Source organism: Phoxinus phoxinus (assembly GCF_949152265.1).
Source record: "Phoxinus phoxinus genome assembly, chromosome: 7".
Lineage (NCBI taxonomy): Eukaryota > Metazoa > Chordata > Actinopteri > Cypriniformes > Leuciscidae > Phoxinus > Phoxinus phoxinus.
This window is the reverse complement of record NC_136882.1, coordinates 16171858-16197852: the sequence shown is the minus strand read 5'-3', so window position 1 is coordinate 16197852 and position 25995 is coordinate 16171858. Positions and strand designations below refer to the sequence as shown.

Genomic DNA, 25995 nt, shown 5'->3' with positions numbered 1-25995 from the left:
TTTCATTGACCTTGAGTCGACAATTTATTGCTCAGCCAATGGCGTGAATTTGGGATGGATAAGGGGATGTGGGACCTAAAAACATTTGTTTTGTAATGTTATTTGATGCCGCTAGTGGTCTGATATGACTCCATTCAGCAAATGGCGTTACATACACTAATGTCTCTTTCTCTCATTCTCATTCCTCTTCTGCACAGAGCTCTAATTAATCCCGAGCAGATAATGTGGTGTGCGGCCTTTGTAATTATCACACGAAACTCTTCATTCTCCAATAGCCTGAATTTCATCTCAAATTTAAAAATTGGACCATAATCACAGATGCATATCACCTCTTCATCTTAATTGATAATTACTGCTGTGTTAATTTGCAGCCATCTATTATCACACATGCAGGTAGAGTTTTTATCAGGGGGTTGGGAGATAAAATTGAATCATATTGGAGGACTATTCGTCTAGTTCAGTGATTCCCCTCCTCACATATGCAGTTAGAGGTAGGTTTCAAAGTTTTAAAATGACAACTATGGCGACTAATTGCTTTAAATGCATATTTATTGAAAACGTGTTATATAAACGACAACATTTTGTACATAGTATTAATGTATAAAGTGATACTAGGTGCACAGATCATTCTGTTTTGTAAAAAGTTACATAGAAGGTTCACATGATTATCGCATTCAATAATACTTTTATTTATTAAGTTGCCTGAACTCTGAATGCAGAGAAAGTTTTTTGTGTGTGTACCAAAATACATGTGAAATCATTAAACATGGAAAAATACTATCAAAAAAGTAAAGAATCTTGAAACAAACCCCATTTTTGTGGGATAAAAAGGCAGGCAGCCCATTCATAGGTGTGGATTCAGGTGGGAACGCTGAAAGCCCAGGAAGATGAGCGGTTCTCATCCTTCCTCTGTGTCAGAGGTTCTTTTGACGCTCCTTTCCTTTTCCTGAAAAACAACCTCTTTTTCTTCATCTTCCTCTGTTTATATGACTTCACATTCAGGACAATTATCATGAGTGCTACGATGTACTGTGGTCTTTTTCACATAATATTCCAGACTTGCTAAAAAAGTATGAAATAGTTGTAGTTTCTGTTATGCATGATCAAATCTGTGTAAAAAAGTTAATATTCTAAGCTGCAGTGCATAGTGACACGTTGTTTTGCATCTCATACAGTGGCTTAATATCCTTCCGTAATAGAAAACTAAATTCAAATAGAGTATATGGAGTGCTCTAAAATAACGCCCTTTCATCCTTAAACGTGCAAGCAGACAAACATTAGTATACATGTACCACAGTTTCAAAGTACCTTTGTAAAGATTGTACAATAATGTGCCAATAAAAAATGGTGCTGGAATGTGTTTATAACTGGATCTAGCCGATCATTTAAAGGCCAACATTTAGCCTACAAACACAAAAACATATGGAGGGACCGTCCGTCTGAGTGGGACTGAGCTACACTTGAATCAATGCTAATATGTAGCTTTGGCTATTAAGACGGATATTACCCAGCAAAATTGTTAGTAAAAAACACATAAACACCTGTCCATAATGGTGGGCGCACTGGTGCTTGCTCTAGAAACATCGTACACAAGGTAAAAAACAAAAGGTGAGGTTAAACAGCTGCCGTCATTGGACTCTTCTGTCTCGGGTCTGAGTGCCGTGCCTCTCCGTACGCGTAGCGCTCTGGGCTAGTGTTGCGGTAGCCCCCGCGGTTCATGGTCTCGAAGCGAGGGCCTCGGAGGGGTATGGTGGGAGAAGGGGGCACATCCTGCCGGAGGGGGCCTCTCTGCTGCGGAGGAGGGTGATAGAACCCTGAGTCGTTCTGCCGAGGGTCCACCGGGTGAGGGTAGTTATCCCTGGGAAGGTAGCTGGGGTGGTAGCCTGACTGTTGGTTTGGGTAGTGGGTGGGGTCCCTGTGTCCGGCCCACGGCTGCACTGGATACTCAATAGGTTCGACTGGTGCTCTTCTGCAAGAAAGTTAAAGGAAATAAAGTTAGGATCTGGAAGGTGTTGGTCAGCATAAGCATGACTTTCCCATGATCAAACATGATTTTTGCCGTTTCAAGCTCTTAAGGAGCCTAGATCATTGACCACATAACGGACACTGTTTGCATTAAGCAAGTGAGTGATCGTTACCTATGAAGGAACCTATGAAGAGTGCTTCAAATTAGTCACTTGAGTTTCTCTTTTAGTTAGAATGCTACCTTAAAAAGTAGCTACCTATCAGTGGCGAGGCCATAAATCTTTAAATGAGTGGACGTACAGTAGGTCAAATAGGGTGGACCTTAATGCCTACTCTATATATCATTTTACAATACATGGGGATAAAAGTACTTTGACAATTACGATTAGATACACGTGATTTATTGTTAGCCAAAATGTTCATGAAAACAACAAGGGAAAATAATCATAGGCTGAGGTGTGTAAGGCTGAGTCTTTCCCCTGGACTAGCATGAAGTTTGCCACTCAAAAAACTACCTGCTATTGCTTCTGATCACTTTTAGAGGGAAAGCTGCTCATAACTGCTGGTCTAGGATATTTTAAGGATATTTCCCCTAATAATAGCATATTGGTGATTTGGCAAATGATCCAGTGCGTATCTGTGTTTGCGCTCTGCAAAGCATCAAAGGTTTCTATTTACAACGTGCTTTTGCGTGTTGAGCAATGTAGCCAATCACTAGGAGCTTAAAGAGTCGGATCTGCAGGTTGTACGCTAAAATGCTGCAGGGATAAGGTGCCTGAGGTTGAACAGATAATACAGTAACCCCTAATCCGACCAGTGGCATTTTGTGGAGAGTGAGAAGGGACGGAGGGAGGGAGAGAGGGAGTGAGTCCCGGTATCATGATCCTGTGTTACATGTGCTGAGGCAAGCGTGACATACCAAGGACCTGCAACATAAACATTTTAACACGTTTCAAGCACATACAAAGTCTGGGACAGGGACTGACATGCGGTCAGGGTCCCTGGAGACAGTAGACAGTCGGCCATCTCTGGTTTCCTCACACTGGCTGATTAGGGTATATTCCCCGCTGTAAGGCGAGACACTGCGCCATAATTCAGCAAGGGGTCACCTTTCATAGCACAATTCGCATTTTTCCGGCTCTTGCGCTGCTGTGCCATGAACGCGGAGTTCCAGAGGCTTTAGCTGGCAGTTACATTACACCTCGGCTGAAAGACGGCCAGATTGAGGCCGATGAGAACGAGAGCGAAGACAAAACCAGGCAGGGGGCAGTACGATCGCCCGCTCGCACTGGACTGCCGAATCAGCTGTCTTCCTACCACACTTTCTTTGATGATTTAAAAGTTTAAAAGAGTTATTTGTAACATTATAAGGTCTTTCCTGTCACTTTTAATCCACTTATGAACCAACTGACCCCAAACTTTTGAATGGTAGTGTAAATATTTTAGTTTTATATATGGTAACCTATAGGTATATGTAACGATCAGTAGGATCGTCTGCTTTTGCAGTAGTGCCGAATCAGCTGTCTTCCTTCCCCTCCTTCTCATTCTCGTCATACCTCAGGCTAGTATCAATGACAGCCTCGGCATGCCAGATGTCTTAAGGAGCCTGGATCGTTGTGTTCGACTTTCCAGACCGTCCCCATTAACTTATTTACGTGTACGACGTGTCTGTGAACAAGCTTCCCGTCTGAGGGCTCTCTGCAGTATCAATTAGCTACTTTTAGTGCAAGACGGCCTGTGTATGTGTTTCACACGTATCGCGTTACTCCCACTGAATGTGGAAAACATCAGTCTGAATGCCCTTGACGGAAAGCGCACTCTTTCGCTGTGGTCTGGCTTCCCACTAAGGGAGGGTTTCCTGAAGACCTGGAGGGCAAGAAAACAGGCATTCCAAAAATCATCAGCATCCTCTTAATCTCTCTAAAGCTGTGACCACCCATCCAGCGGGACAACTGGGCGTCTGGATGCACGCACTCCCTCCTGACCCTCTCAGTCAAACATTCGCATATCATTGGCTGTGACGTCACAGCCTCAACAGTCTCAGATAAGCAGTGTGTGTAAGTGTTTGTTTGCAAATTGGAGGCCAGTGAAGGCCAAAATCATCATTACTGCTGGAGATGATCAGCTTTACCGCATGCGGTGGCTGCCTGCACCTGGTTCTGCCAGTTCACCTCAAGTCCAGAACATGAACAATTCATCTTTCATGTTCTCAAACCTATAGTCCTCCAACAAGCTATTAGCTTAGCAAAACACATAGCCTACAGTTTTGATGAGTCTGTAGGGACGGAAGGACACAAGAGGCCTAGTGGGGTGAAAAATGTTCCACTGTGAATACGAGCAACAGCTGGGGAAACCAGTGGCACTGTCCATTTCACTTTCCACGAGCAGGGTACAAAATAGGGCCTGATAACACTTCCTTTTTTTCTCTCTTTTTTTGTTTGTTAAATGGTCAGTGTATGGAGGTCTTGCACCATATTGTTTAAATAGCAAATGCATTTCTGCCGAATTTCCACCTTTTCACTGTTATACGGTAGGAGGTGCTATTAGGCATATTCTGAAAGAGTAATGAATCTCCTGATCAAAACACAGGCGAAGAAGAAGCAGAAACAAGCGATATCATACAGTATGTAAGCATATGCATATGTAAAATAACACGATCATCAACAATAAATCAAAACTGCCTAATGAATAAAATGTCGACCCAGGATCTACTACATCTGTGTTTTGATCATCGTTCTGAATCCCATCCAGTCTTTGACAAAAACGTGATTTTCTCAGCTTTTTGCTCAATATTTTGCTTTTTTTTATGAAACTTACCCACATACAAGTGTTGATCAAAAAAAATGAATGCATGTTTGTTTGTTTGAAAGCAGAGGGTCTGTTCTTTCTTTTGATTTAATGCTTATTCAGATATTCATACAACAAAATATTCTGGGGGCCATGAAACTTTCGTGAAAATGATAAAAAATGCTGCCGGTGGCTGGCAACTTTTAAAAAAACGCTGGTGGGGAAAGAGTTAAAATATTTTGTAGAAATAAACATTAAATCAAACAAGTTTCTAGTGACATTTCTTGTAAAATTAGTTCTAATTTGAGTAAATCTATAGAATTTAGTTAATATTCTATCAAGAATTTAAGAATCTATCATTAAGAATCTATCAAGAAAGTCAAGACCTATAGTGGAACTGGCTAAAATCACATTTTTAAAAGAGTTTAAAACTAGGACACCAAAGTGTACCGTATTCCTTTAACGTGCCTATATATATTATATATATATATATATATATATATATATATATATATATATATATATATATATAATACAGTATTATACATATATATATATATATATATATATATATATATATATATATATATATATATATATATATATATATATATATATATATATATAATACAGTATTATACTGTTTAGTTTAATTTTGACCCCTCATGGCTCGCCTTTAAAAAAAAGAGAAAGCTGGGAAAACAGGAAGAGGCATCATGTTATTTGGAAAAAGCATGTAGACTGAGGATCAGTAAACAAGTTTGGAAGCTTAGAAACATTAAACCCATTATTTTCTAAGTATCTCATGGCAGTAAATTTAGTATTCAGTCCGTGAAATTCAGATTTTTTCGTACTAAATGTGCTACAGTGGTATGTGGCCCACTGGGACACATTTCCCTCCTGGTTTAAATACTCTGTGCAACTGTCTTTGGAACTTGGTTGAGAATTATAAGACATTCTTGATGTGCAGTTATTTAAATGGTTTTGCGGGCTCAACAGCTGGGAGCAGCTGTTTCGAGCACCACGGACCTTAGTCAGGGTAGACGGCATATTTAATGACTTGAATGAAAATGAAGCTGTGAGGGATAGTACAGGCTGTTCAATAAGACATACTGTGTCAAGGCGATGGGTCAGCTGCCAAATAAAATATACATAATTAACTGAATAATATATATATTTTTTTTTTATGCCGTGAAAAAAATCTGCATCGGGAGGAGTTGTCTCCTTGGGAAGAGTTCTGGACACATATTTACAGTAAGGTCTCAAAATGAGTAGATAACCACTTTGTATTTTGTCTTGTACTGTATTTTATTTCATGGTCAAAATGTGCCTGTAATGTAATGTTGTACTCCTATCACATATCAACCTTCCAACCCCCACAAAAAAACCCCACTGCATCGGCATCAAGCTGCACAAAAAAAAGACAAAAAAACAAACAAACTACCACATACAGTACCTCAAATATTTTGAGCTTTACAAAACCATTCAGAATGATTACGGCATGATTCTCTTTTGATAGCCACATGGATATAAACAGTGCAGACTAAATTAGTCCCCTGGGAAACTCCTGCAACGTAAATAGCTAAAAAACAAAATGATCCTCCTTCACCGGATGAACAATGAAAGGTATATTAAAAATCTGCCGCCAGTTCTCCATCATGCAGTGAGCAGATGCGGGCAAAATTATATGCTGGGACTGTTTTACCATTACTTTCAAATGGTGATGACAGCCATAAGCCAGCGTGTTATACATGGAGACATCTTCACTGTCTCAGGCTCTTCATATCAGCCAAATTCCAAAGCGAATAAGAGACTGCCGTCTTCATCTGGGCTTCCTAACCACATTAAGCACTTATGAAACTTGAGGTAACAAAGTTTCCCTCCTAAAATGAGATTTCATTACCAACTGAATGACTCTTTAATGACAGAGAAACCAAAACAAAAGAGCAATATAGGTAAAGTGAGAAATAATGAATGATAAACGCTTCCGTCGTCCATCACCAAAGAGAAAAGAGGAAAATAAACAGAAGGTGCCAGCTGCTCGCTCCTCAAACTTTCATCCTGGAACATCAACTCCAGTGTCTGATTGGTTAATGTTGTCTAGTAAACGTCTGTTATCTCGTTTTTTGGCGTTTTCATTGAGGACTGTCATGTTCTGCTGCCTGTTAAGCTCCTCGCTTGGGGAATTTGTTGCTGACAATCATTTTGTGACACATGTAAACATTCAAACCAGAGTATCCTAGCTATCCTAGACAGGAACTTCTGTAAAATAAGAGCCATGTTCTGGAGATTACATCAGAGCTCCTATAGTGCACCTGGCTGCAGAAGTAACACCGTGGACCATCTGAAGGTCATGCTGTTTATTCAGCTGCCCTCGGGAATCACGCACCTTACCCTCACACACACAGACACATACACAAACACACGGCCTTACTGACCCCTGGCCGCCATATAACACCGGGTTGGCTCCCATGGAGAGGACAAGTCCTGGAAGGATTATTTGGTTAGAATTCTAGCCTTATATTAAGGAGTGGAGAAACCGAACACAACATTCAGCTCTCATAACAAACTTGGTTAACAAGATAGGTGTCTATCCATCATAAATGTTATCGTACGGCCTAGAATGTAATTATAGGAATTAGGAATGATATTAGGCTTAAAAACTGATTATTTTGTCACATCTAATTGAATTTCAACCTTAAATCGACTGCTTTAATATCTGCAGTAACTGAAGATTCGCATCACAGATGGCTTTGACAAAAGGGAAAGTGAAAATGAGCAATTCTTTTACTCTTACTCTTTTACAACACTCAGCCTTGAGAGTGTGAAATGAATAGGCGTCTGTGTGTATGTGGGAGAACTGTATGAAAGGTGTGTGACGGGTGCGACATGTCTTCAAAGATGAGTCAGGCGGTTAAGTGGTCTCATTCTCGTGAAGTCTGAAATAGATCCGTGGATTTTGCAGATCCTGCATCTCGGGCTGAGAATGCCCAAGCATGAATAATACCTCCCTGAAACCGTGCCAAATGCCCAGCTATTCCAAAACCTCGAAGCGAATTCTGAGCGCCGAATGAGTAATGATTGAGCGCATTTGCCGTAGCAAGTGAAACCATCAAAAAATTTCCGCCAGCTTCATTTAATCATTAGGCTAATATTCTCCATCTGCTACCTGCCCAGTGTGGTAATGGACGCCGGGGTTGAACGGTGCTAAATGAGGTTCGCTCTGTTGAAGTCACGCTTTGCGTGCTTGTCCTGCTATTGGACGGGACATGGTCTGGGCAGAAGCTTGCAGTTTGCAGCTTATCGGACACCTATGTGGTCACCTGCTGGAGACTCCGAACAGCAATCAGCCATCATGTCTTTTTGATGCCAACGACAATTTACAAACCTGACGCGCCTCGCAGGAGGATGAAAATTTCATGATTTTCAGAAGGAGGCTAGAGAAGGAAAGAAAAAGCAGGGGGAAAAAGTGAGAAATCGGACGACAGGGTGAGGAGGTCCAGCCGAGCACAGATGGTGGGTGTTGGTTGCCAGGGCAACATTGAACAGGCAGAACAATGAAAATATGGCATTATTTTCAGAGCTCTCATCAAATGTAACCTTCTTCCCTCATCATGAGCTCTTTTCTGGCATTTGCAGCATTGAAACTGACAGCTCGCTGGCTAATATAACAGATACGAGAACGATTTACTGACATTTGTACAAACTGCTTCAACAGAGTCTTTTAAGCTTTCCTAAGGTTTGACGACAGCCGATTTTGCACTCATTTAGACCGCAAACAGACTAAGATGTCTTCTAACACAGAACGTTCTTGATGAGGCAGAATAAACAATTAGACCATTGTGACCGGCCTGGGAAGGCCCACCATCAGAAAAGCCAAAGAGTGTGGGACTAGGGGGAGATTTAGCGGGGTGTTTCTTAGTTTTTTAAGAAAGGAATTGGTTAGTCTTAAAGTGAAAGATAGGATGAGGAATAATGAGTGATTGCGATTGATTTGTCCTCTAAAGATCAGCTCCAAAAATGTACCTCTTGACCAGAGTGCATTGAGATGGGCCACCATCTGTGCATTCATCACCCAATTATCACTAAAACGGTCCGATGAAAGCCCTAACACAATGAAACACAACTTTGACTTGCCTAGTTAATCCAATAATCTGGAGGCAGGTGGTGAATGGACCCTCTGATTGGCTGATCTCGAGCTGAGCACACTGGGTAATTAGTGGGTGTATCAATGAACTAATGGTTATAATTAGACACACACGGAGAAACTGCACGCTCTGGTGACCAGGCCAACTTCAGCTGACTGCAAAAACCAGTGACCTCAGTGTGGGCCGGACACAGATTTCAAACTCTTCCAGTTCAGGATGGTGTAATAATGAAAGCGAGGGTCGGCCACTGGCGTTTTTGGCCCAGGTTTGGCCCCTTTTTTTGCGTCAGCACAAAAAACACATCATAACCTAATGGATCTAGAGACTAACAGAGGTGAGGAGCGTTATTTAGAAAGGAAATGGCTTTGAAAGTAGACCCCGGGGTGGTTGATACTAAAATCTGTTGCGATAAGCCATTTTGGAGGAGTGAAATCTTAGTTCACCCATGTAATGATGCTGCAGGGAAAATGATAAATACTTTATAAGTGTTTTAGCATTTTATTTCAATTCAATGAGTGCTATTAAAGTGCCACGCCAACACTTTTAAAAGTTCATCACTTGCAAGTTTTGGATTTCTTCATGTGCCTGATATGTTATCAGTTATCCGTACATAGTCTTCTGCAATCATGCGATGACAGATCTACACTTACATGTGCCAAACTCATAAACCGTGACCCTCACACTAACACCAGCGCTGTTTACACAGACCAGAGAGGGCAAACAGGCTGTGGACTTTACGAGCCAACATTCACGCCTGTGCGCTTGCCTGTTTGTTTGCGCCGGCCGTCGTGATCGGTCGGACTCGGCAAACACGGAAAGACATGATTGAGACCGATAGAAACAACGGAGGAGAAAAAGACAGACAGAAAGAGGCAGCCGTAACTTTAGACGGCTCCTGAAATGTGCTCTGTGATCAGGTTACAGAGCTGCGACCGCATGGCCGTCTCCCCGGAGAGGATCAGGTGAATTCCCAGGATAGGAGGGCCTCAGAAGGCAGACACTCCAGATTTAATTATACGCATTAAAGAGGATTATTCAGCTCTGCATGAGAGAGACAGATGACTACCTGCTCTCCCCCCTTTTCCTTCGTGCCTTCTACTTTTCTAGCTTTCCATCTCTCCCCGATTTGTCACGAAGGATGCGGGATTAATGAGTTGATGTTCTTACCTGGGCAGGGAAGCGTACTGCCGCTCGGCATCCTCATATCGCGGTGTCAGTCTGGGGTCAGGGTTTCTCACTGGCATCTGGTAAAGGCCACGAAAAGAGCAGAGTGAAAAAGAGACGAGGATGTTTACATGACACATCATATTATATTAGACTGCAATACTGCGGTATACACATGGGGGTGTGGCGGTGTCAACAGTATAACAGTCTATACACAAAGCATGTTGTACATAATGTTTCAATGTGAGCAATTCCGGCTACTACTGACATAATCAAATCAATATCAAACACAAAAGTAGCTGTAAATAATGCTCAAGACATCATAACACTGGAATGCATTTTATATCATTGACCATGATTTAAACGTTACATTGAACATTGCTCTACTCTTGATCTTCATATATTTTAACTTCTATAACGTAAATACATATATTTACATGAGGAAATTAAAGTGGTTCGGTAAGTTTTTTGGTTTTGAACGTAGTCTCTTATCCACACCAAGGTTGCATTTATTTAATAAACAATACAGTAAAAACAGCAATATTGTGAAATATAATTACAATTTAAAAATGAATGTTTTTGATTTCATCTATATAATGTATTTTATTATATTATAATATATTTTATATTTATCCCTGTGATAGCAAAGTTGAATTTTTCAGCATCATTCGGTCTCACATGGTCCTTCAGAAATAATTTTGATGCTGATTTGCTTCTCAAGAAACATGTATTATTATTATTAATATAGTTAACACAGTTGCTGATTAATGTTTTTGTGTAAACTGTGATGCATTTTTGTTCAGGATCCTTTGACGCATAGAAAATAATTGATTTGAAATCGAAAAGTATCATTTTGTAACATTATTTGTCTTTACTGTCACTACATTTATACCATCCTTGTTAAACAAAACTATTAATTTAACTTAAAAAAAATCTGTTTAAAATAATTGATCATTTTATGTGATTAATCATTCTATCGTAAGGTACTTACAATCAATGAAGTATATTTACACATACAATCATCAAATTAATGTAAATTAAACAAACTAAATATAATGATTTAATACAATACCTTATTTATTTGTTTAAGGTCACTATTGTGCCTGAAGAAGCACTTAACCAATAATTAGACCGATATAACACCACGTAATGAAACGTCAAATGTTTGATTCTAACTGAACTGATAAAAAATACTGTATATATATATGTGGGCAATTTTGTCCCCCACATACAAAATACCTCTGGCATTTTTGCCATGATCCATGGTTAATTTCTCAACTTAATTACTTAATTACAAGTTAATTATTCCACCTAGGCAGACACCAATATCGGTCATGTCACATTACTGAAGAGGTCGTCGTAAAGCATGAATTATAACGTGAGCGACTCATTCAAAGCCACATTCTAGACCAGCGCTGGCCCTGTCACTCTCTCTGCTTTCATCACAGAGTCACCTTCCCCCTGAAATACCTGCTGTGCCCTGTAATCAAGCCATGAAAGGCAGTGTGAGTTGCTCACAAAGGCTGCTTATTGGGGGATTTAGTACTGGGAGTCTTGGGGAGGGGGTAAAAAGCCAGATCCCAGATTATGTTTCTGAAAACAGGATGAAGTCTAGCAGTCCTCCAACCCTCCTGGACTAAGCCTGACTCAAGCTCAAGGAAGAGCCAGATTAACTGTGCGCATTACATTAGCAAGATGAGCAATCTCTTAAAAGACCGGCTAAACCTCGTCTCATTCAGCATGCAGATTTAGGAGAATCTCCTGTTCCCTTCCTCTAAAGACCGACGCTTTCAACGGGATTTGCTCGCATCGTTTGCAATCACGCTGCTTAGAGCCTGTATAAAACATTTAGAAGCAGCATCTTCATTTCAGAGAGACTTTTCCCCATTTGTCTCGCAGTCTTCTTTTCCCTCTTCACCCGGAAAAGCAGAACGATGACAGAGGATAGGGACTGTGAGAATTGTACCCTGACACATATAGGCAACTTAATAAATTATAAATACTGTCATATAATCCATGAGGAAATTATTCCAGTAGATTTAGCAGGGCCTGACAGATGAAGGTTGGGGCCATTATGGAAAACTGGCTGCTTTTCCGAGGGCAATATGTGTGAAATTGTGTCATCTGTCTCAATGAGCTGATTTTAAATACACAGCTCGCCCGTGCCACCACCTCTCTCTCCACCGTCCTCATAACGGCTGCCCTCCTGCCTGCATATTAGCCACATTTTTTTCTCTCGGCCTCGGAAAAACTGAAATGTCTTCAGGGCTTCAATATATATGATGAAAGGACAGGCACACATTACCTGAAAAAAAAAAAAAAAAAAGCATAGTTGAGCGAGGGGTCAGAATGGAAGTGCTTCTGAATGAAAGAGGAAATGTTCTCAGTTTCAAACAGTCTCGCTCTATCTTTGCCTCTCCTTCACGCACGCAATGAACTCCATGAGTAACCGAAGTGGGCGTCTTTGAATGCTGATGATGGTGAAGATTACCATCATGTCCCTGGAGGGTTAAAGAGTTAAACTTATCTCCAAATGGAGCAGATATCACCATTTGACACAGTAGAAATACAGACCTTGGTGTTTAAAGTTCAATATTCGATATAGAAACATTTTAAGGATCCTTCCGCCGGCAGGCATCGATATCTGACTGGATCTGTTCTACTGTAATGATGGCAGTGATTTGCTTCATTATTTGGCTGTGCCCTCACATTCACACCATGTTGCTAACTGTGTCCACACTCTGCCCTCTCACCATCTGTGCTTTCAACTCTGACAGAAGCCGCCAATCCATGCTGACCGAAAACCAGCCAATCAGGAAAAAATGGACAAACTGAGGAGCATGAAACGAACACACCATAACCCTAAAGCTGATAGCAGTGCAAAGGATAAAAACCCCTTCCCAGAGACCTAGCCTGTGGCCAGAAAGGAGACGAAGAGATCAATGATGACTTCCCTCATTTAAGGGCTGATCAGATACAGAAGTGCTGTGGCACAGCAGTTAAGGCTGGAAACTGGAAGGTTGATGATTCGATCGGAGCAAGAATTGAGTCATCACTGCTGTGCCTGAGGAGGTCTATAACACCTGGAGAGAGATATCTGTTAGCATTCTCATTCTTGCTCAGCTGAAAACACGTCCTTTCGAATCTGCCACCTTTCCTCATGGCCACAGAAGTATTTGAGCCAATCTCCTGAGCTGCAAATGTCATGTGACTAATTTACACCAACACAGCACTGATTGGCTGAAGGCACCATGCAATTGAGCACAGCATCAATCCCTTTACAAGTGACTATTCTGAACTTTGATATGAAAGGAAGCAGATTAAAGGGATAGTTCACACAAAAATGAAAAATCTGTCATTATTTACTCACCCTCAGGTTTTTCCAAACCTGTATGACTTTCTTTCTACTGCTGAACACAAACAAAGATGTTTTGAAGAATATGGGAAACCAAACAGTTGATGGACCCCATTGATATCATAGTATGAAAGAAAAAAATACTATGGAAGTCAATGGGGCCCATCAACTGGTTACAGGCATTCTTGTGTTCAGCAGAATAAATAAATTCAATAGGAACAACCTGATGGTGAGTAGATGACAATTTTCATTTTTGGGTGAACTATCCCTTTAAGTCTATTTTTTTAGCTTTTAAGAGACTTCAAAAGAAAATAAATGCACACTGTTGAATAACTACACAGGAACAAATGAGTAATGCACTAATAACATAACTAAGTAACTAAAAATACACACTAATTAATGAATTAGTTAGTAATATCACTCAGCTGAAAGAGGTAGTTCACTATTAGCTAATCGATAACTACCATAGTTTTTTCTACCATATGCAGGTTCATAATTAATGTGAATAATGCATAATGTATAATTCATTTTAAAGTGAAGATGATTGTAGCCCTCTAGGAATGGCACAAGTATTACCAAATCCTTCAGAAGGAATTACTAATTATTTGGATCAGTATTCTAAAATGAAGAGGATGAGGACTCCTTAATATTCACTGAAGTCATTGTAAACTTTTAAAGGTTTTGAAAGGTTTTGGATAGAAATGAGTCAAGCGTTACTACATTTTTCTAAATGACTAAATGACTAATTATTTGGGTCTGTATTCTAGAGTGAAGAAGATCATGGTAACCTACTAGTAATGACTCAACTTACAACTTACTATCATGTCTTTGCCGTGCATCCATTCCAAACAGTCATACAGATATAACAGTTGATTTTAACAGAGCTTAGTGTTAGCATGTTGCTAAACTGCTGGAAGTGCACACTATACACACATATATTAGGGCTATTTTAAATTAGAGCTTTTTTTATTGATCCTTTGTTGGAGTGAATGAAAGTATATTTATAATCAACATTTATCTTGACTTTGTGCGCCATTTTGGATTTTAATTCAGATTTTAATAAAACTTTTTTTTTTTTTTTTTAAACCACAGCAACAAATGGGTTAAACAAATTTTCACTTATCTGCGAAAACCCTTTCTGACATATGAATATACGAGTAGGTGTGTATGACTAAGTTAATTGTGATCGATGTGTGTGTGTAGGCACAGAGGCCAGTGTGGGGTGTGTGTGTGTTTGCTCAGGGGGCACCGCAGGTCTCTCTCTAGAGAGTGTGTATTCATCCCTCCGCTCTGAGCTGCACAGGGCTCATGCATATGTAAAACGCAGAGATGAAATCAGTCTGATTTTACAGTTCACTGCGGGCTAGGTAAACAAATGAATGCGAGGAGGGGAGAGGTGGAGGTGTGCTGGAAGGGCAGGGTGGGGTGTGTGGACTCACATCCTCAAACAGGCATCACCCCAGGCCTCATTAGAGTCACCTCACCTGCAGGCGCCACTAAAGAAATCTCTTGATCTGACCGTGCAAACTCTCACCCGCGACATTATCCAGAGTTTGCTCAAGCCGGCCAAACTCGCAGGGCTGGAAATGGCACTTGTTAAATGTTAATAACTCGTAAATGAGTTTATTCATGAAGAAACCTTTAGCGGTACAGATTAATCTGTCCTTTTAATGCTCTTTTAACTGACGTTGAACAAAACACGCTGTGTGATCAGCCTCCTTAAATGCTAGGTACCATCAATACATTCGACTTGTGCTAACACAAGTCATACATGTCTAGTGGTACAAAATGATAAAAAACAAAAAAACAAATATCAAAACACAGCTTACCTGGTTCTATGTGAAATAGTAAGGTTCAAGTCACATCTAAAATCTATGTTAGTTTCAGAAGGTATACAAATAGCAGATGTTCAGCTCCAGCAAACTCAAATCCACGAGAAAGGCATTGATTGTGCAAATAAATATGCACAATTGTTGTCTTTTTCAAACCACATCTATTTATAGAAACATATAACCCTAAGACTCAAAACCCTGACTTTGTCCTGCAAAGCATCAGCCATCTTTCTCATTTCCAGGCCTCTAATCACTTGTAGCTTCATAATCCTCCTCGAAATTCTCAAATATCTTTTAGTCCCATCTTAACAAGACACCAAAAAGTGCGGAAAGTGTGTGATGACAGTAAAAAAAAATCAGGCCCAGTGGATTGTTCAACAATCGGTCCCCCTGCAGTACTCGACCTGGGGTGACGATGGGCAGCAATAAACACCGTGGCGTCTGACTGACAGACACGCTGGGTGATGTGTGTCAGAGCTAAGCTTCGTAATGACGGCCATTGGGATGGCATGGTGGGAGAGCAGGCCGGTGCTGTATCCTCCATCCTACTCGTCCCTGCTCCTTCAAAGCTAATGGCCTACAGAAAGCCATTTCACGGCGTGCCGAGCAGAGGAGAGGAGAGATGAGAGGGTAATTCAGGCGGAAGAGACTGACACAGCCAGTCGTAAAGCGTCCTCCCCATCACTTCGTACACTGCACAATCCATGAGCCATCAGCGCCATTACCTGGACCTCCGTTTGCCCCGACCCACCCGTGCCGAAACTTAGTTTGATGTATTCATCCCTGACGCAAGACTAAAAATGGCAGGCTATCGCCTTTAAAGTCAACATGAAATGACATCTGAAATCATTTTCTTTCATAATGTAACATATATCAGAGTGAAGCAGGATATTTAACAAGAAAAGAATTGATTGGATCATAAAAAGCAAGCTTTAGAGAAAAGGCTTTTAAACATTATGGGCCCTATTTTAACGATCTAAGCACATGGTCTAAAGCGCAGGGCGCAAGTTCACTTAGGACGGGTCCGAATCCACTTTTGCTAGTGGAAAAAAAATAAAATAAATTTGCGACGGGAAGAATGGTCGGCACGCCAGGTGCATGGTCTAAAAGGGTTGTCCCTATTCTCTTAATGAGTAATGGGTGTGTTTTGGGATTTACGTGCGTTAAACCAATCAGAGTCTCATCTCCCACTCCCTTTAAATGCCAGTTGCGCTCGCGCCATGGCGGATTCGCTATTTACATGACGGAATTTGATAATGGAAAGACAAGCACGTCTCCAGAGCGCAAACGGATATGCTCGTGCGCTAGGTGAAAGTGTGCAAGCAGACCATCTTCGGGACAAACCGGATATCTTTATGTACACAATAATATATATATATATTAATATAATATACCCTATCCGGGTGTAAGATAGGGCACTAAAGCTTAAGGTAACAGAATAGTTCACCGAAAAATGTAAGTTTTGTCATCATTTGCTCATGTCTACCTTGTACAACTGTATTTCTTCTGCAATACAAAACAAAAAAAGATTCTCTGAAAAATTAATTTCAATGAGGCCGACCTTGTTTTAGAGCCTTCTGGCCTTCATTGTATTGGCAAAAAAAGGTTGAAATAATGAATGTTGACAGAATATATATATATATTTTTTTTAAGTGAACTGTTCCTTTTAAGTTCAGCCTCAGGAGCATCACCACATAATCCAAAATTATCCAGACCATTATTTGCTATTATTGCTGTAACCTTAAACTAGCATTACATTTAGTGCTATAGAGCAACTGCTGGCAAGACTTCAGAAAAGCTGCATTACCTAAAATAGAGCTTTCCAACTGATTTTCATTAACCAATGCCTTAAATATGTGAGCTGAAAAAGAAAGCTGTTTCAGAGGTGGAGCAATGCCTTAACATTTAGAATTTGATTATGTTTTGCATGGAATAACCGTTGTTTTTAGTTCAATATATGGCTTATGCATGTATAGCATAGATGACTTTAGAAAACAGCAAGTGTGCTGGGCTTTATGGGTAGAGACTATTTGAAATGCTCTACGAGTGAGGGTGGAGAATATGCTGATGCTTTTTTACAGACCATATTTAATCTAAGACACGCTGTTCTGTCATGTGAAGGGCTGGAGCGATATTAATATCTGCATTGATAAATAGGCTCCATTACTCCATCATGTTCAGAACTCATAAAACACAGTCAGCGACGGGCAACATAAAAAGTCAGGGAAAGAAAAAAACTAGACTGCAGACAGCTAATAACATCCAGCTCCTTTGCAATTTGTTAAAATCTGGCTTTCGCTTTGGAAAACGACAAGCTGCGGTGAAAAATGGAAAAGCCCAGAGTTTGGGCTACTTTTTCAGCTGACTCGAGTGTTTCGTCATCCATCAGTGGCCTGTGCACAAGTGCGTCTCGGCCAGTCATTACTTACGATCAGACATATGATCACTTCCTCCAAAAGACATGAATAACCAGACATGTCAATTCTAACCGAAGGGCGATCAGTTATTCCACTGAACTGGTCATATGAATACTGACAGCGCTCCAAACACGCACCGCTTGCTTCTGGGAGTACGGGAGGGAGATGAGCAGAGAAGGATATGTCTCAATCTGTGATTGTACATGAGAACAGAGTCAGATCTGGCATAATGATGCATGCTTAACCAAAGCCCTCACTGGAACAGGCTGGGTCCCTTGGGCCGTAGTGGCGGAGCTTGCCTTCTAAGTATGTGGTAGCGGGGAAGAAAGCCTGGGTTAGGTGCACGATATAAATTGGAGTCAGTAGCAAAAAGGAAATCAATGGAAAAGTACCTTAAATGTATGAAAATACTGTCATCATTTACTCACCCCCATATAATTCTAAACATGTTTTATTTTCTTTCTTCTGCAGAATATTAAAGAAAATATTTTGGAAACCAAACCGTTTTGGTTAGCATTGAATTCTATTGTATGGAAAAAAATCTTCTCAAAATGTTCTAATGGCTTGTTAGGCAGCAATTTTGGGTCCATGAATAACCATATAAAACATAGTTTTTTCCTAAAAGTAATTAATTTATCATAAATGTGCCCAAATTTAATTTTCAATGCAAGAATACATTGATAACTACAGTATATGAATCAATACACCAATACTTATATTTAATACGACTAGAAAGGTTTTTATTTAAAATAAATGTTGTTCTTTTAAACTTTCTCTTCACCAAAGAATCCTACAATAATGTATTACATTTTTCAAGAAAATATTAAGCAGCGCAACTTAAGCCATTTTCAACATTGATAATAATCAGAAATGTTTCTCGAGCACTAAATCAGCATATTAGAATGTCTGAAGGATCATGTGACACTGAAGACTGGAGCAATAATGCTGAGAATTCAGCTTTACATCACATGATTAGATCTAAAAAATAAATAAATAGAAAACAGTTATTTTAAATGGTAATAATATTTTACAATGTTACGGTTTATTTCATCAAATAAACACAGCCTTGTTGAGCATAAAAGACATAAAAAAACTCCCAAACGGTAGTTTAAATTTATATGCAAATTTAAAAAGAAAGACAGTGACAGGTAATACTGTTTGTTACTGCTTGATGTTAACAACACATGTTATTGTATAACTGAAAAGTTTTTAAATTGGGGGTGAGAGAACACCGGGTCTGTAAAAGTCGAAAATTCCTTCAAACTCCAGAACCGTTTGGCCTGAAAAAGTGTAATCTCAAACACCAATCTCTCTCTCCACAGACACACACACACACTCCAACGCATCCACCCACATCCAATCAGCCAAAACCACAGGCCCTCTTCTGACTGTTAATTGAGTTTAGCCAAAGTGCTGCCATTGCACAAGTGATGTGAGTTATAGATTATAAGAACCTCTCACACGGCCATCGATTCCACACGGCCCAGCGCAGGGCCAGAGAGAGCTGATGTGAGCTGAACGCTGCTTTGAGGATCTCTGCCATTTAATTAAGAGGAGGAGAAGGTCAAGGGGCAAGTGTGCAGCTATGGCACTAATGCAGTGAGGTAAATATTTTTATGGCCTGTCCATGAATTAAAAGAGAAAAAGGAAATGTTACAGTGCTCATAATCCATGCTGGAACTGGAGTCGAGCTGTAAATGATCAGCCCCTTCTACATTACAAATGCCGCTCTCATGACAATTCGTTACTATTTTACATTTGGGCAAATTAGAGGCAAATTTGTACAATCTCATTTGTATGTTTACATGTGTTCTGCTTGCACCCCACTGACAGTTATGTTAAGGATGGACCTTCTTGATTAAGGCTGGCATATACTTAAGGCCCATATACTTATACTTAAGCGAAATAGAAGAACGAACTGATGTGACGCCATTTCGAAAAAAAAAAAATCAAGCCGAAACAAAGTTCGTTTGGAGTTTGTTTAGGTTCGAAACAGCGTGCCAAAGGGAATTTTTCGGAAGAACTGCTAAACCCCTTCGTACTACCATTGGTCTGTGGCAATTAGGTAATAGGTAGGTGTGCGCTGAGGCTCCGCCTTCTTTCAATTGAAAATCTTTTCTGGTTCATTTGGCCTGTTCAGTTGGTCGTGGTCAGACGGCCGCAGGAGAGCTATTTATAGTAGAAAATAAAGTCGTACTTCTAATGAAATAAGACATTGACAGTGTGTTTCATGTTTAATCCGGTAAAGCTGCTTGATTTTAAGCTATCGATTGTATAAAGTGATATAAATAAACGTGACGTGACTTAACTGGAGTGCCATAGAGCTCGTGCAAACATATCCACGATGCTATGATCAGATGGTTTTCTTATGCTTTATTTAAATGCTTGCGGTTTTCTCAATTTTTGTTGTGTGTTTATGTTGTTATTGAGAGAGGAAAGTGTGCAGCATATTTACATATTCATCTAAATGCCACTCTCAGCAGTGTGGGTGGCATCAGAAGTTCGATACCAATATATCGCTGCTCACGTATTTCGAAATTCATTTAAGCCCGAAAAAAAAAAGAATGAAAAAGAACTTCGCCGTGAGTATATCGGGGCCTTAACATGACTTTTAAAATCTGAACAGGTATCGTATTTTTGGTGATGGTGTAAATGGTTACAGAGGAAAAACTGGGCATCATACACTTCACGACTGAGGATCACACACTACCAGACTTTCAAGTCGCTCCGAAAACAACAAACTCACACAGAAACATTTGACTTATGGCTAGGAGTCGTATGACAAATTAAAACTGTGTTCTAAAATCAGCACCTGCAAATCAGGGCAAAAATATGTGCAAAAGGTGTGCCGTGTATTATAACCTTTAGAGTTTTTTCTAAAAAAAAAATACATTTCTGTAAAAAAAGTGTGAAAAATCGCCACCATGTTTTCATATGAGATCGGATAAAAATGGCTGTTATTTCCTTTTTTTATTATTATGGATTTTTTCCTACTTTTTATTGACAGACACAATTTGGTAAAGAATTTAAAGAAATAGTGTCTTCAATTTTGACAGAAATGTCAATGCGAAGGCAAATGCGACGCACGTTGAGAGGAAACGCTAGCCCTCCACCTGAAGCAACCTTCTCGGCTATGATGGAAGAATTACTCACTACGTGCATTCATGTGGAAGAAACTTGGGAGGAACCGTGACAGACCGTCTATAGTACTCAAGACGACCTGTGATTCTTCACTGGAAAACTCACTTGCACCTATCTGAAAAGCTCTGGAACTCATTAATACAACTTTGGAGTCACGCAGCGTCTGGAGTCTATGCGGTAACTGCTAGGTCATGGCCCCGAAAGCTGCCATATTTGTCATTTTTATAGGTGCCATATTTTATTTAAGAGATGCATAATGATCACATTTGAGTGAATAATAACCTAAAATTTGGTCTGTTCATTCCACAAAGCTATCATATGACTTCATTCAAGATAGAGTGGACTTCTTTTATGTTGCATTCATAGTGCTTTTGTGTTTTGCGTATCATAATATTATACAATAAATATATCAGGATGTGGTAAGAGAATATTTATAGATTGCCCTGTCTAGGCTATCCAACTAGACAAAAAAAGACAAGCATTTCCCACATGCAATTTTCTCAGCATTGAAAAAACGAAGCTCATGTAGGGCAGATGAATGTTTTGTATCAGCAGTCGAATCTTGATCGTGAATGCAGCTCTTGTTATACAAAATCCAGCATTACGAGTTCACGGAGCGTTTTAGATTGGGCCGATAAAACAGAGCTGGCGACTCAAGCGCCGACCAGCTTTTGGAACAAAAGTAGCCTTCCTGTGGCTGTGTCAGCCTGGGTCATCCTCTCTGTAAAGAGCACCTGGCCCTTAAAAACGGACAATGCGAAACATGTACAATGCTAATTCAAGACTAATTCAAGTAAGGTCCTAAATGGTGTGGCATTCCTGTCTGTCTTCAGTAAGAGGAATGATAATTTTTGCGTTTGACCTTTGGTCCTCTCTCAGCTCTCTCTCGCTCTCATTCGATCGGCATCAGCAACACTCAAACTCGTTCGAAATGTCACGAGGCAAAAGAAGAAAAACAAACTCATTCATTCAAGTCCACTTCTATCTGCCGCTCTCCTTTACTGCAGTAATTGCTGTGGCTTGTGAAAAGCCATCAGTTTCCAACCCTAATTAGTGAAGGCTCTTAACAAAGTCTCTCCAGCCGTCCCTGAATGCCGTTCCCGCTGGCAGCCACTGTGACGGCCAATAGACTCTTACCCGGCAACAAAAAGATCTATTTGATAGCTTTAATTTTTCATAATTTTCTCTAATGAGGGTGCATTGATTTTAACTAGGACATGAACGCTGCGAGGGGAGAGCGGGAGCTAACGCAGTGACTTCTCGCGCTCGCTCCACTGAGAATCCAACAGTAGAGCTCAGCATTTTGTTGTACATGCACTATTTCGTGACTTAGTTTCAGCTTTTTGGTTGCAATGAACAAACTTCTGCAAACGTCTTCTTGTTAACGTAGAGCTGTTGTGTGTGTTTGCTTTATATTTAAAGATCCTCCCCACATGCGAAAAGCTTGCAAATCGCGATTAATTACTGGACAATCGATAACCCATAATAGTGGCTCAGCTTGTTTGAATTTGTCTACAATACATAATGGTCCCTCACACAACAGAAGGTCAACAGGTACATTTATGGTGTGTTTTTGTAAAAAATGCAGAACTTGCTCCTACTACTGGCTGTAGTCTCTAGCCTTTGGCCAAATGACAATTTTTGCATCATCAGAGTTTTTTTTCCAGACACAATACAGAAATCTCTCGACTTACTGATACAAAGCTAAATGCTAATCTGTGAAGTACCCCTTTAATGGTCATTTGTACACTTGCTAAAACATTTGTAACATGTCAAGTAAATGCATTATGAACAAACATGAATTAAAAATGAGCAATATTACATAAACATGAATTAACAATGAACAATATTATATTTATAAATGAACAATCCTAGAGATTAGAAACATCCAAATTAATGCTGTAGCAAAACTGTAGTTTAAGTGACTGTTAGTAACTGTAGAAATACCTAATGTATTAAAAAACTGAACCTTGTTTGTAAAGTGTTACCACACTTTCTTTAGAGTAGCCTTGAAAAGAAGAGAAGTATACAACAAAATCTTTCAAAACCTTCAAATCTATATCTGAATGAGTGTCAGAACTAGTCTTCTATGAAGTCCCTTCTTCTCCTGAACTGAAATGTCAGGCATACCTCAGGGATGTCCACGGGAGTGTGAGCGAGTGTGTGGGTTTGTGAGAGGATGTAATGGAATATGAGTGTCTACACGGTGTCAAAAAGTGGATGCGAGTATACGATTAAGTGTGAAAATGTGTGTGTTTAGCAGTAGGGAAACGGGTGTATCTTTGAGGCCTCTCTGTGAAGTGTGCTGAAGCTCCCACATGTAATTAGAACAGTTTTCCTCCTACTTTACTTTCTTCCACATCCACTTAATTTTAGCAGCCAGGGTTTGTTACGTAAAACCTGGGAGAGCTTCTCAACACTGTCAGTTATCGAAGCGTTCTCTCTCTTAACCGCGCACAAGAAGATGAATCCGCAAATTATAATTACTTCAAATCTCGTATCCGTATTATAGTGCGATAACAAAAGAGTGTGTTGTGGACCGAACGGGGGCTGTTTGTTTGCGTTTCTACTGGAGCGCTGATCTTCAATCGCAATCCACACTCTTGAGTTAATGCTTAATTTGAAATGTCAAATCCTTTCAGGATAAAGCCGGATAAACAGGAAAATAAGAAATGTCACATACTCAAGTCCCCGACACTCAGGCAATTAACCACATTAAAGGTCAATAACCAAATGCATGCTGCTTTTAATGACTACTGCCTCTTCACACATCATGTCTTTTAATGGCTTCCCATGTCTATTTTTATCTAGCTTTTCTTTTCAAATGGCTACTCAAGGTGCTGATATGAAATGTTATGTCTGGTGAGCAAAGCTCAGTGCCACTGGATACCTGGAACACACTAAATGACCTTCTTCTCTGTGTCTCTGTTTCCATTCTTATGTTCTCAGCTCAAGGTTCCTTTAAGATAAATTACGAAGCCATAAATAAAAAGCGGGTGCTGACATTCTCTAAAAGTTGGACCAATTTTCTGCTCTTCCTGGGAATTTACCTTCCTTTGTTCTCTTAATCCCTGCCAAGAACTTTTAAGATGGGAAGTCTGGAAAATGGGGGTCCTATCTGGGTGGCAATGGCTTAAAGAAATTATCTCCAGTCCTTAAACCCCCTTTTCTGTTCCACTTTCCTCCTCGTTTCTGCCTTATCGCTCGTCCACCTTGAGTATTTCCAAGGACGACCCACAATTTGAGAGGGAAAAAAACTTCTAAAAGCCAGGCCCTTTGAAATCTGATTGGCCCAGTGAAATGCATCTACCTTAAATCACAGAGTTTCTCTGGTGTGTGTATTTTTTTTTTTTACAAATAGAAATAGCTATTTATATACTCGCGGATTTGGTAGAGCGTGATAGCGCTATCATGTTTGCACACAGATCGCTGTGTAAACGGTTCTGTACAGAAATGTCTTAACTCATGGGTAGTCATGGATAGATTACAGAACTTAAAGGAGGATACTGCTAGTATGCTTTTGAATGGGCTACTGACTTATCCGTAAGGGGAATACAAATTATGTCATCATTTATTCATACAAAATCTGTATGACTGACTGAATTATGAAAAATGTGCTGGCCGCTCTTATGCAGCTACTATGGATGGAGACTGGAGCCTTCCAGCTTCAAATATAATGTCAAAACACCATAAACATATCATAAAAGCCGTTTATTTGACTTGCAATTTATTTAAATTCTTCTGAAAAGAAATGAAGGTTGTTACTCGCTGAATATATTTCACTTCACTGGTCAACTGATGTGACTGGATCACTGAGTAAATAATTTGTGATTGTCACTTTGACCAGATTTCTGACTAGTTCATTGAAAATATCAGCCAAAAGAATGATTCATTCATGGTTGGATTATTAACAATCATATATTTCTACTTCTCTACTGAACTCTCATGGACAATGCAAAGAGTTCTAGAGCAGATGTCAATACTTTCAACAATACATTTCAATAATAATGTTTGTTCCTCGCACAAATTAATTAAACACTACAAAAAAAGAAGAAAAAAGAAGAAGAAGATTTATAGTGTTTTTGTCTTATTTACCAGTACAAATATCTAAACTGGACATTTACAGCGCTTTATACGCAAAAGTACTTAAGATATTAGATCTTGCTTTCTGAAAAATGTAAAGAATTAAAAAGTAAGCAAATTAAGATTTTGCTTAAAATGAGAAAACAAATCAGCCAGTGGGGGAATATAAAAAAAAAAAACTTGATTCAAAGGGAAAAGAAGTTTATTTTTCTTACCCCGTTGGCAGATTTTCTTAAGTCGATATCTCAAGTAATTTTGCTTATCAAGTAATTGTGATTTGATTTAATGATGTAGATATTTGTACTAGACAACATGAAAAATATACCAAGTAAGAAAATAGTTTTGCAGTGTATGAATTCAGAGGGCTTGCATGGACTTTTCCAGGGGTGGACTGGCCATCGGGAGAACGATTTTGCTGTAAAATAGGCTAGTTTTGTCTTTGTTTGTAAACTGCTAGCAACTGTTAGTAGTAGCACCCCATAACTATCATCACTCAAAATACTGTATGCTAAAGGACATAATCTATTGTAAAATAACAGACATATATTCACATCACTTTATAATAGGTTTAGAGCGAACTATGGCACACAACACAACCCTTATGAAAATGAACCATGATTTTACTACAAATAAAACCTTAAACCATGGTAACCACAAAATACCTATGGTTTTGCTACGCTAACCATAGTTTAACCATGGAATTTGAAGTAAAACTCTGGTTATACAAATGGTAATCAATCCGCAAAAAGCTATAATACTATAATAAAAGCATAGTTAATTTTCGTAAGGGAAAAACATGACATGCCGAGTATTAGGATTTGTCTAAAAATATATTTTCATGATGTAGTTATTATTGTACCAATTTTGACATTTAGGCAATTTAGAAAATATAGTTTTGTTAAATCTCGAGCATTTAAGTCACACACACACACACACACACACACACACACACACACACACACACACACACACACACACACACACACACACACACACACACACACACACACACACACACACACACACACACACACACACACACACACACACACGCACGCACACGCACACGCACACACGCACACACACACACACACACACACACA

General features: G+C 39.7%; 1 protein-coding gene across 6 annotated transcripts in view; it reads right to left on the bottom strand.

Annotated features, from left to right (window-relative positions):
* Positions 1 to 533: 533 nt before the first annotated feature.
* Positions 534 to 25995, bottom strand: part of pard3bb (par-3 family cell polarity regulator beta b) — a 314850-nt gene continuing 289388 nt past the window's right edge. For all 6 annotated transcript variants that reach the window (XM_079619492.1, XM_079619489.1, XM_079619490.1 and 3 more), the window contains 2 exons: positions 10068 to 10144; positions 534 to 1969 (listed from right to left, as the gene is read on the bottom strand). In XM_079619492.1, the coding sequence (XP_079475618.1) occupies positions 1615 to 1969; positions 10068 to 10144 (432 nt within the window). In that variant the 3' untranslated portion in view covers positions 534 to 1614. The remainder of the gene's footprint in view (positions 1970 to 10067; positions 10145 to 25995) is intronic.